General features: G+C 39.7%; 1 protein-coding gene across 4 annotated transcripts in view; it reads right to left on the bottom strand.

Annotated features, from left to right (window-relative positions):
- The window catches only part of FRMPD4 (FERM and PDZ domain containing 4), a 350,428-nt gene that overhangs the window by 11,117 nt on the left and 319,137 nt on the right, over positions 1-20,174 (bottom strand). For all 4 annotated transcript variants that reach the window (XM_054163756.1, XM_054163754.1, XM_054163755.1 and 1 more), the window contains exons 5-11: positions 18,021-18,066; positions 8,589-8,693; positions 7,312-7,419; positions 4,198-4,329; positions 2,468-2,587; positions 1,593-1,729; positions 318-444 (exon numbers count right to left, since the gene is read on the bottom strand). In XM_054163756.1, the coding sequence (XP_054019731.1) occupies positions 318-444; positions 1,593-1,729; positions 2,468-2,587; positions 4,198-4,329; positions 7,312-7,419; positions 8,589-8,693; positions 18,021-18,066 (775 nt within the window). The remainder of the gene's footprint in view (positions 1-317; positions 445-1,592; positions 1,730-2,467; positions 2,588-4,197; positions 4,330-7,311; positions 7,420-8,588; positions 8,694-18,020; positions 18,067-20,174) is intronic.

Here is a 20,174-nt window from a genome sequence, read left to right as displayed (position 1 = left end):
AAAGAACAGTAACTTTCCCAACAAGTCTGCCATTAATAGGAAGTACTAAATTAATAATAATAAAAAAGAAATCTTGAACTCACATGAAGTATTAATGAGCAGTTTGCTGCCATTCTCAAGATAAGGAGATAGTTTAGTCGGGGTATAATTAATTATTTTTAATTGTTCTTGGCTATGTTGTACCGAGCACCAAAAGTTAAATCTCTGAAAATATAATGGCTAGGTGTTTCTCCAAAGGATTAATTTTAATGTTTCCCATGCAGGCCACCCTTTCTATTCTTTAAAATGCATATTTCATTAAGATGCAAATGTAATACCTTTTTACCCGGAGGAACTAGGTTTTGATTTGCTTTGACAAGGTGTGAAAGTGCTTTCTTAATGTTCTTTTCTTTCATGCTTTGCAGCACAGCAGATGGAAGAAAAGTCTCTAATCCCCATTCTTTTCTGCAATGAAAGGCATATATTTAATTTCACATTGCTGTGATGATTATTTATCTAAACATTGGTGACTGCGATGCCAACTGAAGGAACACCTGAAAACAGGAGAGTTGAACAAGTCCAGAGCTTTTCAATAACACGTTAGTTTCTGTATTCAAACTATGTATTACTTACAGAAAAAAGATGCTTTAAAATGTTACATAATCTCTCTTCTATCCCACATCTTCCACTGTGCCATTTGGAAAAGAAAGCTAAATGTTTCATGTTCAAAGTCAATGCTGCGTTTTTCAAACACAGGTAAGTACCATCAGAGAATTAAAACTGCAGTAGACTCAACAACATAATGCCAAATTTCAGTTTCTTTTCCTTTTTTGTTTAAGAACATGCAAACCACCCAGCTGTTGTCTTTCTCACTTATATATAGTGGACTTTTTCCCCTCAAAAACAACCTCTTCCCCCCCCCCCCCAATTTTACTGAATTTCCTTTTTTTCCCCCTTGAAGCACCCATTTTGACAAAAGGCTTACTTTTCCACTTGGAAGTAATTATTTCTGCTGATTCATGAATAGGACACAATACAACATGGTATTTCAGTAAGGCTGACAAACTCTTGAGCATGCAAGAGTGGCATTTCCAGTGTGCAACCACAAAATGCATTTTGGGCTGTGTAGTTGTTTTAGACTCCAAACAAATGCACACACAGCTGCATCTTGACATTCTCTTTTTCTTTGTAGATACACATGCATGTTTTCCCACACAAAATAGGTGCCTGCTGGGTTACAATGTCTGTTTAGGAAATCTTACATATGGAGCCCACGACCCTGCAGTCTTCTGCATCAAAAGATCACCCACATTTCTACTAAAACCTTAAGACTCAGACCATATGAACTTAGAGTTGACCATTAAATAACTGAAAACAAGAATGCTAATCTTAATTACATTTATAGGCTATTTCACGTGTCTAAACAGATGACCAAAAGGTAAATGGACCAAAAAGTCTCCCTGTTTAACACACTTGAATAAATTGCAGCAAAAAAAGAGAATGAACCCCAAATTGGTGCACACATATAGGCATATTAAAGGAACAACCCTAAGGAATCTATGGATTACTGCTAATGCTTCCCTTGTAAAGAACACACTGCATTCTCAACTTACTCTATGTATTTGAGAGAGATTTTCTGAGTTTGCTTGGTGGTCACAGTTGCAATATACATTTGTAATGCAGCCAGCCGCAGGGCAATGTCATATTTCAGTTCTGGTCCAAATCTTTCCTGAACCACGTCGTTACAGCTCTGCCAAAGAACCAGTAGAGGGAGTATCAAGTTCAAAAATCCTGCACTAAAAATTATTGATTATCTTTAAAAAAAAAAGCATTAATGTTTAATTTTATGTGTATATATACACATTGTGTGAAGGGTAGCCCTAAACTCCCCAGCAGGACCACACTGAAGGTAGTATGTTGCTTTCAGAGGTGTCTGATGCTCAGTAGGATATGGACACTTCTAGAGAACACAAGGACTTCTGCCAGAGAGCAGAAGGCATTTTGATCTATGTACTCTTCAATCTTCCCAGGGAGAACAGTAATCCCCTTTCACAAAGGCTGCCAAGAGGATAGCTGGACTCACAATAGCAGGATTCTACCTGGTGAGATACCCAGGAGAACGACATTGCTTGTACGTCAGTTTTCTCACCCATTTCACTGGAAGTTCCTTCTCAGACATCATTTCTGTCTGATATTACAGTACCAGAAATAAATACTAGGAATTACTTCAGCTTCACTTTTTTTTCTGAAGCCAAATATATTTTGGAAAGCTGTCAAAGCATTACCGTTTGGAGAGACTTATGAAGGAAGGGGATGTGGATGAGGAAAATTTGCACATTCCCCACATGTATTCATTGTCTTTATGCAGCAGAAATAAACCCCAGGACTTATTGCAGCCATCATTTTCTATGTGAAGATATAAATCTATAAATACTCTGAGTGGAACTACCTTTTTGTTCTCTTTTACAATGGCCATATTTCCACTTACCTGTACATACAGATATTCAAAAGCAACTGGATCTCTTCTTAAAAGATCAATGGGATCCTTTGGGACAAAGCTAATTCTGAAAAGACATCTCATCTTATGTGAGCTTGGCCGCTGGGTCACCTAAGACAGTGCAACAATCACATCAGAGCTTGGTCAAGCAATGTGGTCTGTAGTCTTCGGCAACATGAACCTGCTCCAGAGCCATGTGGTAGCATGAAAAGCAATTCTAGCCAACAATGAGCTTTGTCACGGGCTCCTTATTAAATTCTTCCCATGAGAACATCAACTATATAATCTTGTGGAAAGATTTTTGGACTCCTATAGGCATGACTGCACAATGCAACCCATCCTCAAAGCATCAAAGCTCATTCATTCAAAACCAGAGTGAAAGGACAGAGAAAACAGATCTTAATGAAAACCATCCAAGTGAAATACAAACTGAGTTGTGCTCCAGCAGGACCAAACTACTCATAAACAAGAAGAGCTCGACTGTTTTAGTGGAAATGCCACATTCTATTTCTTAGCCTGAGAACATAAGTGAACCGCAGTTTAGAAGCTTTTATTCTTCCTTTCTCTTGCTTGTTTTAATCCATCAGGCAGTTTGTGAGAAATGTATTTTTCCTGGGGTATTCTGGGTTAGGAGTTCTACCCCATGACTTCTGACCCACACAAATCTCTCACAATGCATTAAAAAAATAAAGCAAAAAGAATGCTTTGTGTGTTGGTCAGTAAAAGCATGTAACACTGTAATCTGGGTATATTCACAGGGCACCACCACACAGGTAATGAGAACTGGATGAAACATTGTAATGGAGCAACATTCTAACGGCAAACTGAAATAGAAACCAAAGCTCTGGATGGGATTTTCAGAAGCTCACTGTGCTGGTTTCCTCCAATCCTTCTGATTTCACTGAAAATTTTACCAATTACTTCAGAGACAGACAGCTAAGCCAGAAGAGTCAGTTTTGAGTACTTCTGAGTATTATGCAATCACCGGGTAGCTTACACCCACAAGAAAAGAATGTTAACATGGCAAAGTCAAGTGCTTAAAGGTTAGAAAATGATAAAATGTTACCTGGTAAAGTAAGCTCCTTCATAGCGTTACACAGACTCTAGTTAGAAGATCAGGGGAATTCTGGCTAAAACCAGAGTCCTTTGCTGGGAACTGTGAAACGACTTTCTCTCTAGTCTCACCTCCCTGATCTACAGAAGCAAATCACACCAGCACTTTCTGGGTCACAATTAATCATCACTAAGATGGCATTGCCACATATAAAAGCCAAACTTGGCTTCACTGGAAAGAGCATTATTCCCTGTGACCCAGATATGGATCTGTATAATCAGATAGGAGCCAAAGATCAAAATAAGGTTTTTAAAGGCATTTGAGTGGCCTGTGGTTCTCAAAATTGCTACGATGGATTTCACAGGGGTTGAGAATGTTTACTAGCTGGGCCACGTATGATATGAAAAAGGCTTGAGAAATAATTTTTAGCTTTCTGTCTGAGCTTTTATTGGCCCAAGCAATGAAATAGGATGCCTATACAATAGAAAAAAATAATTGTTTTCTGTGAGAATCTGATTCCTGCAGCCACATACAAATACCACTGCAATATGATAGGCTGTATCAAACTATAAATCTTGCAGTTAAGTCACTTGAGTAATGAAAAAGATGGATAGTTTTACTGATTAACCCATTTCATGAATATGTTTTCACATCTCATTGCACAAACCTGAGTTAGAGTCTCCTGTTCATGTAGCAAAAGGAGTTTCGTTCCAGATCCTTCAACTCTCTGCTCCAGCATCAAAGAAAAGTGTTCAATACACTTGATGGAAAGCTTTTCTTGGAGTGTTAAGATGACATCCTAATTAACAAAGGATGCATAAAATATGCTTAAATTAATGAAGTGCTTGGGACCAGGTTCTTCACCGCTGTGCACCCTGCCTGTGCCCGGCACAGGGTGGAAGCCCAGATGTTGAATGCCTGCTCTGCACAAATGTACAGGACACCAGATATGTTCACCTGCTGAAAAATCAGCACCTTTGTGTTCAGGCATCCCTGGGACGGTATCAGATGTGCATGTGAAAAGTGTATAGTAGGGATTGCTGTGAATGACCACCTTTCAGTGCAGCTTCACGTGCAAATTATACTAGCGTGGCCCTTAAATCATCTCCCCCTCTCCCAGGAAATAAAACCTCTCCATCAGGAGTCCAAACCAACAAATTTAACAAACAACAACAACAACAAATTTAATAAATGGCCTTTTGTTGTGTTCTTATGGCAAGGATGGTTTTCCAAAGTCCACTTCTTCATTTTTTAATGCTGACAGAAAAGTCAACTATGATAATCCCTGTGCAGAATAAGAGCTCTAAATTCAGGGACCATGTCTATTTAGAGTATAAACCCCATTTTCAGTGAGTTTAATTAGTGGGGGTTTGGTCACATTGGATCATGTCTAAGGATAACCCATTGGAGAACAATAGTTTGTAAAATAACACTTTGTAAATATATGCAGAGTGTTATCATCCTCTAGCAAGGTATCTTGCTTTGGGGAATGTAGCAGGAAAAACATATAGCAACCTATCATTTAAAAATAGCTTCACATTATGTTGTTGAAAAGATTAAAACATGTCTATCCATCCAAAAGATGTTTAGATATATGTGAGCATCCAGATGGATAAGAATTACTAAAATCATCATGAACTGCAATCCAAGTGTTTTGACATAATTTAGGAAGATTAATTGATCAATTACAGTATGTTTATGGAAAATCAACACCAAATTGGTGGAAGGATGAAAAATGTATGTAGGAGGATGAGGACAACTCTATACATTGTAAAGAATATAAGACAGCATTAATGGATTGCGAGCATCCACTCTAAATAATGGAAGTAAATAATGTACTCTTCTGACTAATGGGGAATTTATTGCTTACAGGTTGAATCTACTTTTATTTATACTCCTAAAGTACACCCAAAGACAAGGGGCATAAGAGTAACATGAAGAGACACAATATTAAAAGTAATGTTTTAAGAAGGTGAAATAATGGCACTATTTTCTGCTTGCTGTCTCAAACCTTTTCAAATATGATGCTAAGGCACACAGACACTGAATTACTGAACTAAATTTGTTGCTAGGCTATCCTCTCATCCAATAACTTAAGAGTCAGCTCAGGTGCTACCTCCCAGCAATAATGAGAACAAGGGCTGCAGGTAAGGCACTGATTGCACCCTCATTGTTAACTGGGGAGTTACTGGACTGCTCAGGGCTCAAAAAGTCTGCATTTGCCTTGAGCAAACTGGGGCATGTCTGCTTCTCCTCAGTTTAAGAAAAGAAGCAGTAATCCACACCCACCCATCTGCAATGAGGAATATGCACACATACATGCAAGAATATGCAATGTATAGCTGTGTACAATGATGTCTTTTACATATATACAGAATACATAATTGTGTGAATTCACTGAAAGGAAATTGTTCCTATCAACAAGTAAGGTCAAAGCAGGCTTACAACATCACAGGTACAAGCTGCTGCTGGGGGGATTCAGACTGGATGACAGAAAGCTTTTTTTTCACCATTCAAACTATTGGACATTGGAATAAGCACCCAAGGGAGGTGGTGAATTCCCCTACATTAGACAGTTTGAAGGCCCAGCTTGACAGGGTGCTGAGCCATCTCATTTAAACTCTATTCTTACCCTAAAAGGTTGGATTAGATGATCTTTGAGGTCTGTTCCAACCTGGTATTTTATGAGTCTATGAATCATTACAGCTAGGTCACTGAGCCCACCAATCAAAAAATGGACTGACAGAATTCAGTATCCCATGCCTGTAGAGTGGAAACATCTATCCATTATCTGCATTCAACTTAAGCCTAAGGTATATACATGAACTACAAACAGATAATGAAGCTCATTTTCAGGTGTGACCAGTATCTGTTGTGCCTTCAAAGTGGTGTAAACTTTCTCATTTACCATAGCAAATCCCTCTCCTTGCTGTTCTGCTTGAGCATACTGCTGAATCACAGTGAGCACAAAGCCAGTCTTTCTTCAAACAGGCATAGCTTTACAATCCCTGAAAACCAGAATAAGCTGGTAGTGCAGCTGAAAATTGTATCTCCAGTCTTCACTGATCATTCTCACCCATGCACCTCTCTTGTCTCAGCATCCCAAGTATGCAGTGAAGTAGATTTGGTAACTAATCTGCATTAAAACTACCTCCCCAAACAAAAACACTTGAGAGACTGGCAGCATGCTGAATAGTGCTAGTCGTGCTGCCTGGCACTCACAGACGTCGACAATGCCTCTGGTTCAGCAACCTACATGGAACACTGTCAGAGACATTCACTAGCAGCCTCAGCTGCGTGCCAGGGCTTCATCTCTTTATTTCTTTATGTCAAATATGCAATGGAATGCATAGAGGGCACTACACTGAGACAAGCAATTATCACCAGCATAACCCTACAATATCCCATCCCAAGTTCACTGGATGACAAGTTAGATGATATTTAATTAGCAACCAACAACATCTTGATCTTCTTAGTTCCCAATTTTTGCTGACAAATCATGCTAGAATTTGGAAGCATATCAAAATGATAAGATCATGCAATTTTAATTGTGCTCCAGGCACGTTACAAACATCCCTTCCATTTCTTCTTCATTGACAATACAATGCATGTTGAGCAGGAGGAAAATAGACCAAAATCTCATTATTTCTGAAGTCTGAGTCCAGCCCAAACTGAACACATCAGTAATTTTGTTCTTAAAGCAAGCAAATTATAATTACTGAAGGTCTTGAAAAGTTAACTAGCATTCTTGGCACTGCATATCAAAATATATCTAACCTACCTTTATTGATGTGCTGCAGTCAAAACGGAAGGATTTGGTTTGTCCATTTTCAAGATACACTTTCAGAACATTTGGCATGAAAAGAAGTGAGTTGTCCTTAACTGTTTCCTGCCAAGTAAATTAGTGAATCAGATTACAACATATAACAAGGGAAATCTGAATAGTCTATAAAGAAGGATATCATTCAGATGGAAAGGCAACAAGTTAAAGGGAGTGTGTTGGCTCAGACTGAAAGCCGAACTAGCAATGCCCTGCCAGTGTCTAGCCATGCTCATTACCACTGCACTCTGCAGGTCTCTTTCCTGAAAATAATATAACTAGGGGTTTTTTATGCCTGGGTTGGAGTATTTTCCTTCCCTAAATACCTTCTCTATGACAGAAAATGCTGCCTCTATTGAAACATTTTCAGCAGAACAGATGTACAGATGTGTCTCTGAATATAGTGAGTTATTTAGTGTCTTCATTCCTCAAAATGGGAAGTGCAGATTCATTAGTAAGGATTACAATCAAGATGTTTTACATTCCCTTTATAGCTGGATATTAAATGCTAACGTCTGTCATCATTTAGGAAGAGCAACATGCAATATTGCTATTTAATTGTGACAATTCATAACAAGTATAGTAAAATAAACAGGAAAAAGGAAGGGAAACAAAGCTTGGGCTGGTTGGCTTATTTTAAGGACAGAAATTGCTTGTGACAAAATGCAGTAGCAATTTATGTTTGGAAGAGAGTTGGATAAAGACATCACTGTAGAATGATGTCCTGGTAAATTATGAAAATGAGCCTGGAGTTCATATTTAAGGAGGAGTTCAGTGCCTCTCAAAGGGAGGCTGACTTTGCCTGAGGGCTGGAAACAACAAGTTCAAGCAGATAAATTTTAAAGAGGTCTGTAAGGTAATGCTAATCTGCTTTCCTGACGTGTTACTTCTCTTGAGCTGATTGGGGTTTTCTACTACAAAATCTTTTGGGGGGGAATGTAAAAAAAAAGAACAAGCATTATCAAGAGTATAAAAAGGGACATAAATGTGCTGCAGCCACACAATGCACTCACTGGCCTTTTAATTTTATTTGAAGAAAGGACAAATATTTCACACTGTTATAGGCCTAACTGACTTGAAACCCAAATCCTCTGAAAACTTTAGGAACAGAAAAACGCTTCCCTTTGCAAGCCTACCATGGTTGCTCCTAGCATGTAAATCCCTCACTTTCCACCCTCGAGGCGTACCTTTGGGTTAAATGCTCAGTCCTTCCTGAGGTTAAGTAGTTGAATACTCACCGATACCTGGCCATTGATAATTACTTCTTCTGAGAAGCGCACCTTAACTGGGTTGGACTTCAATCTTGCCTTTTTTGCAGCACTAATAAAAGCTGATTTAGGAGACTGGAAGGAAAAACGATGACAAGATATATCACACAATTTCAAGTTAAAACATGTCTTTCCTTTCTCAGTTATTCCCCATTTGTCACACACTGGGGCCTCCATGTGTACAGCAACTCTGTGCATACCATTCACAGAAGAATGGAGCTACAGTCAAACTATAATGCTTCCTGAGATAATACACACACACACACATATAAAGGATCAGAGGTGCATACTACAGATACTCAAGGGTATCCCACTGTCATACTGGAGTGATGAGAAGAGCTCTTGGTGTACAAACAAATTCCTTGTAGTACTTCCACAACGACTGCTGTCAGTTAAACTTGTTTGCAGGAACAGACCCTGACCAGTGACCAGTCAGTGACCCTTCCTTCAAACACTGAATGGAAAATTGTTGCATAATCTGTGATCCACTAGACACAGATATACACCCTGCTTTTGCCAAAAAGGTATCTGAAAGCTCTCCATGTGCAGTGGCATCTCTCTGCATTGGTCTACTTCAAAGCACAGGTTTGGAACCACCAAAATGCACCTGCAGGCCAGCAGGCTTTCCTTACGTGTATCCCCTACACACACACTGTGCAAGGCTTGCCTTCAAAAATCAGGCACTTTGTGAGACTTCCTGGATTAGAAGTCTACCTCATTTTCTTCTGGGATCTAATTGGCTTTTACCTACCCCATTTCAGTGGATTGACCTATGATCAAGTGTTCAGTCCTCAGAAAAAAGAATAATTTGTCCATTTGAGGAGTTTGACTAACAACTAATTTTTATTAACAAATGAAATATTCACAGTCAACAGAACTGCCATTTTCAGCATCAGAAGCTAGGTAGGTCTATTTTTAGATCAGTTTTCAAACAGTGCTTCTGGCATTGCCTAACTCCATAACCAGGACAATGGGCAGTGGAAGAAATTCTGGCTTTGGCTGACAATCACTGGGCTCCTTTGGGTCAGGTTTTGGGCCATTTGTTTCAGTAAAATGTGAACTGAGATTCTCAGAATCTTACTCTCACTCCTGAGAAGCAGGCTTACTAATTCTGGGTACTGAAAAGACTAACTTGTGTTGGTTTGCCTGTGAGAAATTATCACAAGCACCAGTAGTGATGATCCTGGAATCATTTCCTAGCAGCAACATGGCACGACAGCAGTCCTTGCAAACACGGAAAGTTTTGTCACCATCACTCAAATTGTGACTCAACTAACAATCTGCAGATGTAACGGAGCAGCCCAAGGCCACATGCTCTCGTTATCTCTGATCCTTGCTGAAACTACCTAAAGAAGTTATTTTCTTTTAATGCAGAAGCCTTGTTTCTAGTAACTACCAGGAAGAAGTCTCTGTCTCATTTCTGTATGCCACTGATTTATTATCACATCGAAAAAGCTGTTACCATAGGGTCAGTATCAACCAGTGAACAAGGAATGAAAGATGCCATATTCTCCCAGGAAATATCAGAGCGATCCGATAATTCCTGGAGCACAAAACAGAACCAAGAAATAAAAATGAATGCCTCTTCACGTTTACAGTTCATTCTTTCTTACCTCTTCTCTAGCAGCTATGACCACACACCTTTTTACTCAGTAACACTACATGACAGAAAATTCAACCCCATGATCAAACCAAGCTCAGCTTTCAAAGCCAGTGCTGAAAAAATGCAGAAGATCCCCCAGAAGATGAGAAATGGTTGTGGAAAAGAAGTAAAATAGAATAGATAAATAATAGATAAAGATAGATAAATATAGATGAAAATAGATAAATATAGACAAAAATAGATAAATAATAGATAAAAAGTTAATGTCTCAGGGCAGGGGACTCAAAACACATCTGCAGTAAGAAGGGACAACCTGGAAATGCTGATGATGTATGCTCACATATTGTACTCTAGAGATGAATTCCTAGAAACACCAATATACAATAATACTAAGACTAATGTAATAATTCCACACTTCTCTTTTTTAACTTCTCTCCTATCCACATAGTCCCTTTCTGCAGTGTGTAAATGGGCTATGATCTATATCACACCCAAGTAATGGACAGGTACCTGCAACTGATACTGGGCATCACCGCTGTAGGAGTAGGCTACTGGCTCTCCCTTGCAAGAGCAAGGGGAAAAGAGTGGCTTTCACTTTTTCATCTTGCTGGAAAAGGCTTTTTACAGTTGTTTGCTCTTACTGCAGATGAGTCACTAGTCTGGCCTCTCTTTACAGGCAGGCTGCCAAATTTTCTTCCGGATTCTGGCAAGGTTATTCCCATACAACAAATCTGGCAAACCGCTATGCGGCTCTGTCGTTCTCTACAACCTCTCTCTTTTTCTTTCTGCAGCCTCAAAAGTCACTTGCAGTGTGGGCATAAACACTTAAATAACATTATTGCTGAAATGTGAAAGGGGAGTCTAGCACAAGTGAAAGATCTGAACATATGTGAGTTCTCAAGAACCCCTCCAGGATGTGGTGTTTAACATACTCATCACACAGCCAGGGGAGCATGCCATGGTCTGCCATAAAACAGAGGGCTTCCTTCCCTTCCCACTTCTGCTGTGGCAACGTGGTCAGCACTCTGGCCCCGTGCCAAATGCATAGGGTAAGCCTGGAAGGAGACTGCTTTCTAAAAAACTTTAAACTATGAACCAAGGGTGTAAGAAAAACTACAACAGCTGTGCCAGGTCTTTGGGGGAATGTCCTCTGCTGGTTAAAGGGCTGAGTAATAGCACACCTTTAGTATTTAGTAGCACATTCTCTTTATTTCTACCCCTGCATCAACTTCACACTCAATATTTTCTCTGAGAAGGAAACTTTCAAAAGAGTGTGGCAAATACCTAGGAAAACAGTTGGGCTTGATCATTGAAACTTGCTGATCTAACAAACTCTCACCAAGATGATGTGCTGCTCTATTCCATTTTAATGTCATCAGATTTGTAGGCGAAGAATGCTATCAATTAATGATTCTTAGAGTGCCAGGTTCATTTGTTTCTGATACTCTTTCAGCCAAATGGAAGCCATTATCCTCAGTTAATGACGTTAAGCAGGAGGCGTTTACACTGAGGCAGAACATTTATCACTGCAAGTAAAGTGCTTGCATTGTCACAGATAAAAACAGCTTCATTAGAGAGACTTCTGCAAAATGAGAAGACAAGTTCTACCAAGGGGTCCAAATGCTTCAAACCCCCACAAACTGCATGACCAAAGCACTGCTTCCTGTTAAAAGGTCACATGAAATAATTTTTACCTGCTTACATGGCATTCAGGAAAAATTCAGCTGGTCATTTCAACACTACCTGGAGAAACTGCTAACAAGAGAGAAGCAGCACTACATAGGGATTTGCTTGGAGGAAATGATAGTGAGGACTGAGACCCTCCTTTGAACCCTGCTTACTAGGGATTGCAATCAATGGGCATCCCATCAGCAGGGTCAAAGCATGACAGTCTGCTATAACAAAAGAGACCTTCTGGAAAATGTTTGGGGTTTTTTGTCTCCTCATTTTCTGGATTCTTCAAAATTAGATTCCATTTTTGACACAGAATTACAGAAGGTCATTTTTTTTTTTGACAGATCTCAGAAACAATATCCTACATTTTGAGAGGAATTGTTTTTCAATTAAATAAAGACTGTGCTGTACTCTGCCTGCTTTTGCAGGGAAACTTTAATTTGGGGGAGACTCCAAGTGAAATGGTGTTTATTTGCTGCAAAAGCCCCTCTGAGTGCTCTTGCCAGTAGAGGTGCTGCAACAACAAAACCTTCACATATGCTCAAGAAAAATGAGGATTTCACATTTAGAAGAGGACAGTGTAGTGCTGAGCTGCCATAAAGAAACAAAACAAGGCAGAAGTATGCGACAGGCCACAAGGTGAAAAGAAAAATCACTCTGTGACAGAGCAGGCCAAAAAGACACCTGACAGAAATCCGAGTTTTAAATAGCCACAAAGTGTATGCATGCAATGAATTTTAAGTCTATTGCTTAAAATTAGTCATTAGTTTTATATGAAATATTATGTTTGCCCTGAAATAAGGAAGAATTGCATGACCGCGAAAATGTGTTGACTTTTTCATTCATCCCTAAAGGCAATTTTATGAGACAAAATTTAGCAAGCAAATAAAACAGGAGTAAAAGGAAGAATTAAATTTATTAAGTAGAACAGTACATAATACCCACAGGTAAACTAAATACTGCCATTCATAGCTGTGAGCGTGGCTGAGGCAACTGCATTAGCTCACAAGAGCGTTGTAGATGAGCAGGTAGGGACACAGAAGCAATAATGTTGTGAAGTTTTACCAGGCAGTAATTTGTTATAACCACAGGGCACTGACAGATCATCACTATGAGTTTGGTGTTTTTTTTTGTTAAACTCTTGGCACAAATTTAGTTGTTGAAACTGCAGTCAGATTTAGGTTGCATCCTAAAAACTGGTGATCTATCATAGACAATTATATTTTACTATTTACACTACTTATATTTTACTATTTGTAGGTGGTAATCACAGAATGATCATTAATCCTGTACATGTGTAACATGAATCTATAAGGTGGCACTGAGAAAATGCAATCTATTTCATCTAAAGGCTGGATTTCATTTTAGGCTGGATGTTAGGAAGAAGTTCTATACAGAGAGAGTGATTTCCCATTGGAATGGGGTGCCAGAGGAGGTGGTGGAGTCACCATCATTGGAGGAGTTCAGAAGGAGGCTTGATGGGGTGCTTGGTGCCATGGGTTAGTTGATTAGGTGGGTTGGACTGGTTGATAGGTTGGATGCGACGATCTTGAAGGTCTCTTCCAACCTGGTCTATTCTATTCTATTCTATTCTAGCAAACAACAGCCTAGTTTACTGTGACTGTCCCAAAACCCATGAGTGAAACCACAGGTCAGCTTCAGACTTTGTGGAACGTGCAGACACTGCAACTCCCCTCCTGTCTAGATGGGCCTGGGCCATCTATTGCTGTGTTTATTATATGTGGAACTCCTTCATAAAATCTCTACCACTGGTCTTTTAGGAGTCTGCCTCTCCAAAGTTCAGCCATTTACATTCATGGATTGCCCATCACAGACAGGTGACTGCTCTTATCAAGAGCAGAAAAGTACAAAAAAGTCAGTCATGCTGGACTACTTTCAGTCCTGCAACTCTGCAAGGATGAGGACCTTTGGGAATGGAAGAAATCTTGGCCTTGTATAAATTTAGGCTAAAATGAACAACTGAAGGACTGTATGAGTGATAATGTACCTGAGATGGCAGGAACAGCTAATGAAGACTGAAAGGTGACCTAATGGCAGCTGGGAGAGGAGTGGGTAAAGAACTGCAAGGAGTAAATGGTGGACAGTGCGAAGGGTGGAGGGGCTCTTTTCCACTTTGCTGAAACATTTAACATGGAAATTCACATTGATTTGCTCACAGTCTACACTGCTGGACAGATTGTGTACCTTGTACAACTACCCTCCAGAAAAACCCATATAGCTTAAGAAGAGGCCTCCAGGAAGAAATGCCAGGACAAGTGGTGCAGGTGGAAGAAGAAAGGATATGCAGTACTAGTATAAGGCTGTTTCAAACAGTGAAGAGTGATTGGACAGTGGCTGTGGACCAGGCAGCACTTCCAGGAGGCAATGCAGTGATGGCAAGTTTATCATTAACCACACTATCTATGATTCTCTCCTGTGAAGGATTAAATCTACGTATGGAATTGACCACACTAAAAAGCTGATGTGGAGGTTATACAGTGGAAAAGAACCTCAGGGCAAGTGTGAAAAAATGTACACATTTGAATAATTAAAAAAAAGCCATAATTTCTACAGAAATTTCACAGCTTCAAGCAGTCAAAAGTCATCTTGTACAAAATGCTCACCTCTGACTTCCAGATGAGTTCTAAAGCTACACCTTGGTTGTCTTTTTCACTTTAGATTATGAAGTATTTGTGACAAACATGTTTCTTTTTATATCCTTCTTTACAACCACAAGTCTAGCTGTGGTATTTGTTGCTGTTACATGATTCCAGAGGGCAAAGCAGCATGAAAAATATTGTGAGACTCCTAAAAAGATTGCTGCCACAATCATTATGATCCATAAATAAGTGTAATTTATTGTAGCTTTTCTGCAAGCATCGTGTCTCAGACAAATAACTGTGTCACAAAAAGAAGCATCTCTTTCAAAGCAGAAAAAGATCTTATCCTTTTCCTGCTGCAGAACTTACGTACCACAAAACTGCCACAGACCTCAGCTGGGTTTGGACTGTGTCCAAGGAGTTTAAGAGATTAATCATAAAAGCAACCTATCAGATGATCTCTACACATAAAAACTGAGCAGATACCAAAACAGGCAAATTATTTGATTTGAGTAATGCTTAAAACTTGATAAAGCAACAGAGTAATAGTCCATTTACAGAACAAAGTGGTCATAATTATAAGCTAATGCCTCTCTTTCATAAATCCAAACTTTGAACTGCTTCACTGTTCAGCGACCTCTTTATCAGCAGTGGTGATATGAACCCTGCAGAGATTTATAGATTGATGGAAAGAAAAAGCCTAATGCTTTGGCTCGTCATAATTAGAATGAAATGTTAATGAGTTTAAGCATTAAACAAAACTGAATGCAGTTAAGCAAAAATGATCCACAAGTTTTCAAAAAGGACTAAGTGAACTACAGAGGACTATAAATCTAGGTTACGTCTACTTTGACCTGCAGTCATAAAGGATGGTGACTTGAAAGCATGAAACCAAAACACACTCTGAATAGTGCAAATAAAAAGAAACAGCACTCTTGTAATCCATCTTGGCAGATTGTTTTCTTTTTCATGCAATGACAGAAAGAAAAACATTCACCATCAAGAAGAGAGATCAATTAAATGTTTGTAAGGGTGTATTTCTGCCAAGAATAGGGAAGAAGATCAATCTTTATTTAAAAGCTCTTACTTTTCCTTTGTCTGGTTTCTACTCCATCTTTCCAGTTTTATTGGCAACATAGTAAAAGGAAAAATGGAGGAGGCAAAATTAAAGAAAAGAGGAAAACATATGTGCGTGATCATTTTTGATGATGTAAGTATTGCTTCCAAACTGTAAGACAAAATATTTTTGTCAAAGAACTCCCTGCACAGAAGAGCAGAGCAGGTACATAGCTGGAGTGCAGCAACATCCAGAATGGCAGAACTGAGGGTGATGTCACCTACGAGGCTCAGGCACCACTGGCAGTGCCAGTAATGTTGTGGCAGTATGAGGGCATAGATGATCTGTTTAATGCAATTTAAGAGGCCCCAGGAGACTTCACAGCCCAGGGTTTGTATAAACTGAGGGACCCTGCATTGCCTGAGTGGTCATAATGGAATGCACATACTGGCAGCATCCCAACTGCTCCCTCTCCCTGTGCAAACTCTTGTTTACACTGTATGAAAACTTGAAAGTTAGGGCTAGAAAGTGATTAGGGAAGGATGCAATGATCAGCAAGACCCTGGTCTAGATAGGGAGGGAGGTATAGTACGAGTGCACAAACCAGAGGAGATCTGCAGGGTGAAAGGTCTTGCAGTTGAGGCTCTCCCAACTAAGCACATGCCACTGAAGCATCCCAATTTGGGGATGAAGATAGGTCAATTAAAGCCAGAATTGATATGAATACATCAATTACATCATCTGAGTGCTGTGTGGACATGTTTGGGGAGGCAATCTTACCTATATGAGACAAACTGTCCACCACCCCTTAAAACACTTGCTTTGTCTGCTGAGGTAGACATGGGGGACTCTGACAGATAGGCCAGAGGAGAGCAGTGCAAGTATGTGTTTAAGATGGGTGCATCAGCCCAAATGGCTGACGGGACAGCAAAATGTTTCAGCGCCATTCCTAGCTCAGGGACTTCAAGAAGTACCAGGTTATGATGTTCCTTCTTTTCCAGGTGAGGGCCACACTTGTGCTTTAAGGGCCTCCCATTGAACACAGAATGCATAGTTCATTTGTAGAGTACATAGGGGCTTGCTCTCATACCAGCAGCATGGTGATAACAAGCCACAACATCCCACAGACACGTAATACTTTACTGTTCACTCGTAAGGGCTGTGCATACCTGCACTAAAGCACATGCCCTTTCTTCACCTGACATTTAAAGAAAAGAGCAAAGTCTACTAACAGATGAAATTAAGGCAACCTGCATCAAAAAAAGGCAAGCAGGTAAAAATTTCTTCTTCCCTATATTATTTATATTCCATGTGATCAAAACAACTGGATGTAATCCAGCAGGCTTTAAAGGCAGTTAGGCTTCTTTAGTCAGATCAGATCTGTATTTTCATTCAAGGTGGCTGATGTCAACCAGATCCCACCTTATCTTCCTGACAGTGCTCTTAATGCAGTGTGGCAGCCCCTGCCTGGTTCTGCTGTGGAATACATGCTTTCCCCCCACAATTTAGTTGCTGACTTCTAGAAAGGGTACTACTGGACCAGCACAACTATGTGTACACCTCTAAACTAGCTCCAGAAGCTAATAAGTAGTATGAAGCCACACAGCACTGCCCAGCTTGCATTTGCAAGATGTGTATTGTGGCAGCTTCATCAGACAAACTTGTTTTCACATTTTGGTGTTAAATCCATCTCATCTCTCATTCTCGGGTGAAAAGCATGCAACTAGCCCCTATGAATGAAAAGTGCTGTGCATGAGGCTAGCCAGTAGGGAACTGAATGGACCTGTTGAATCTGATATCAACCCTCAATGCATGGCTTATGCCTCTCAGCAGCCTGCAAGGAATGCACCGCTGTGTATGGCTGTATGGAATGAGAGAGATGTACTTCCTCCCCTGGCTTGGCTTCTCTCCTTTATCATGGGAGATGAGTTTGAGCTGACATGCTGTGAACCCACTCCCACAAATCACTGAGCAAGGTGAAAATAAACATTGCATCAGCTAGCTCCAAGGTGGGCTGCAGTTTACCCCAGTCCCTTCAAGTCAGCCTCAAGCAATCGCCTATCTGTCTCTCAGCTCCACACACCCAGCACTGGAGATGCAGACAGAGCTTTCCCTTTTGTAAGGTACAGTCGGTTTAACACAAGAGTGTAACTCTGTGAGACTGAGGCAGAATCAAGAGAAAAAACAGGGGCTGCCACAAATCAGAAACTGAAGCAGAACTCAGTGTCCTGCTCCACCTATGAGTTTAAAGATACTATTATTATTTAACTTGCTAATGCAGTCTTTCAGTGCAGGACACAGTAATGCCGTCTTAGACAGCACCTTTAAGAGACACAGCCCTTATCTCACTTATTTCTTTGTATTGCACAGATAAGGTAGAGAAACAGAATATTTGGGGGGGGGGGGGGGGGGGGGGGAAGCTGCTATGTTGCTAGGAAACTAATTCAGAAAAAACTGACAATACTTACAGGGTAAGGTTGAACAACAGTAAGGAGGATTGATTCTTTGCAGCTTCTGTAATAAGAATAAAAAGGTAAAATTAAGTCAAGATTCATATTTTTATTCACTACAGATAACCAGCTTTTCATTTTAATGGAGAAAACTTGAATAACATGACAAAATGCTTATTACAATGACACAGCAGAGAATTACAGAGATGAATAATATGCCAAAATAACAATGGATAATAAAAAGTAAGTATTTTTCCCCCAACTTAACACATTGAACTGACTTAACTTTACAGTTTATACTATGAAATATTTGCAGCAACAGAGAGACTTGCCTGCTGCAATAATGGCTGTATCCAGCAAAAATGGAATAACATTTCATTAATCCTATCAGCTCAGCATCTATCGACTATGAATTTCTTTCACCTACTTTACAAGTGCAAGTCACTTTTTATACCAACCAGCTCTTGTACACTTAATGCCAGATTTATCTGAAGACAGTAGTGTTTTCAAAACAAAAAAATCAAGGCAAAATTTATGACCTATTTCTTCTCTAGCTCACCTCTTTTAAATGCCTGGAAGAAGGTTAGTATTTGATGAATACCACCTTTAGAGTTTCTATGCTTTTACAAGATCGCTAAAGAAATGTTTTTCTTCAAAATAAAACAGCTCTTCTTTAAATGAAAAAAAAAAATATATAAGCAGGTCTGAAAAAAATGCAACTGACTTACAGGATAAAGAGAACAAATTGTTAGGAATCTTGACATGATCAAGTGGTCTAGACAAATGGCAAATGTATTTTTTGGACTATTGGTGGGCAGTTAGGGGAAGTGGATAACTGGGAAAAGTAAAGTGGAAGGAGAAGAAGGAAGAGGAAGCCAATTGGAGCCCATTTCTCTCATATTAGTGTTGGTTTCTGAGGGCAATATTAGCCAGAAAAAAGATCTGTTGCTTTTTTGTTGAGATAGAGTTGGTTTTATGCTGGTTTTACTACTTTCAAATTCAATTAGTTATTTGCTTATGCAATTTATTGCTTGGCTTACTGAAGTGCAACTGATTTGGCATGCCTGGCCTGCTCACCAGTATTAACTGAAATAAATCACACTGTGTTGGTCTTATACAACGTCACCATACATGCATATTCACACCATGGAGATGCAGCTTATAAAACTAAAAGGCAAAGAAGATAAACAAGAAACTGAAGGCCTGGTCAGAAAACTGGCCTGGGAAGTCAGGCAATGCTTTGATGAAGCCAACACATCTCTGAAGGCCAGCTGGGATAGCAAATTCTGGTTTTGACCAAACTATCAGTCATGCAAGGTGCAAGGTCTGCTCAGATATCTCCTAACTACAGAAAAGTTTGTTAACCTCCACTACTCAGTCCTCTTATTAGGCATTTGCATCATTACACTGAAAGAATAGTAGGTGGACTTTTCAAAAGGAGGAACTGAAGGCTTTGGCTGCTTGTCTGTGACTGGAACAACAGAAGTAAAATTAAGTTAGAATGTTGAAAAAAAAATAATGATGTTCATTGTGAGTGAATATGTGCACATCCAAATGTCATATGTGACAGTAGAACACAGAAACAGTTTGGATTACATTACATAAACTAGGTACATCAACATGCTTAAATGTGAGCTACTTTTAAACAGGCTCTGAAAGACAAAGACTGAAAAAACAATTGCTGTCTTTCCCCTGAAATGTCTTTCCTCCTTTAAGAATGTGACTATGTTAAAAAAACATTAAAAATAAAAAGAGTATATATTAAAGAGTATATATTACAAGTGTTTTATTGCCCTTCATACTCACTTAACCACAACCTAATTACTTCTCTTTTAAATCTACATACTCTGCAGAAAGGGACCTGGGGGTACTGGTTGATAGTAGGCTACACATCAGCCAGCAGTGTACCCAGGTGGCCAAGATGGCCAATGGCATCCTGGCATGTATCAGGAACAGTGTGGCCAGCAGGAGCAGGGAGGTCATTGTGCCCTGTGCTCAGCACTGGTTAGGCCACACCTTGAGTCCTGTGTCTAGTTCTGGGCCACTCAGTTTAGGAAAGATGTTGAGTTTCTGGAATGAGTCCAGAGAAGGGCAACAAAGCTGGGGAGGGGTTTGGAGCACAGCCCTGTGAAGAGAGGCTGAGCTCAGAGGAGACCTTATTGCTCTCTACAA

Source organism: Dryobates pubescens, chromosome 8, assembly GCF_014839835.1.
Source record: "Dryobates pubescens isolate bDryPub1 chromosome 8, bDryPub1.pri, whole genome shotgun sequence".
Taxonomy (NCBI): domain Eukaryota; kingdom Metazoa; phylum Chordata; class Aves; order Piciformes; family Picidae; genus Dryobates; species Dryobates pubescens.
The sequence above is the reverse complement of the archived record's forward strand: the minus strand, read 5'-3'. Positions and strand labels throughout refer to the sequence as shown.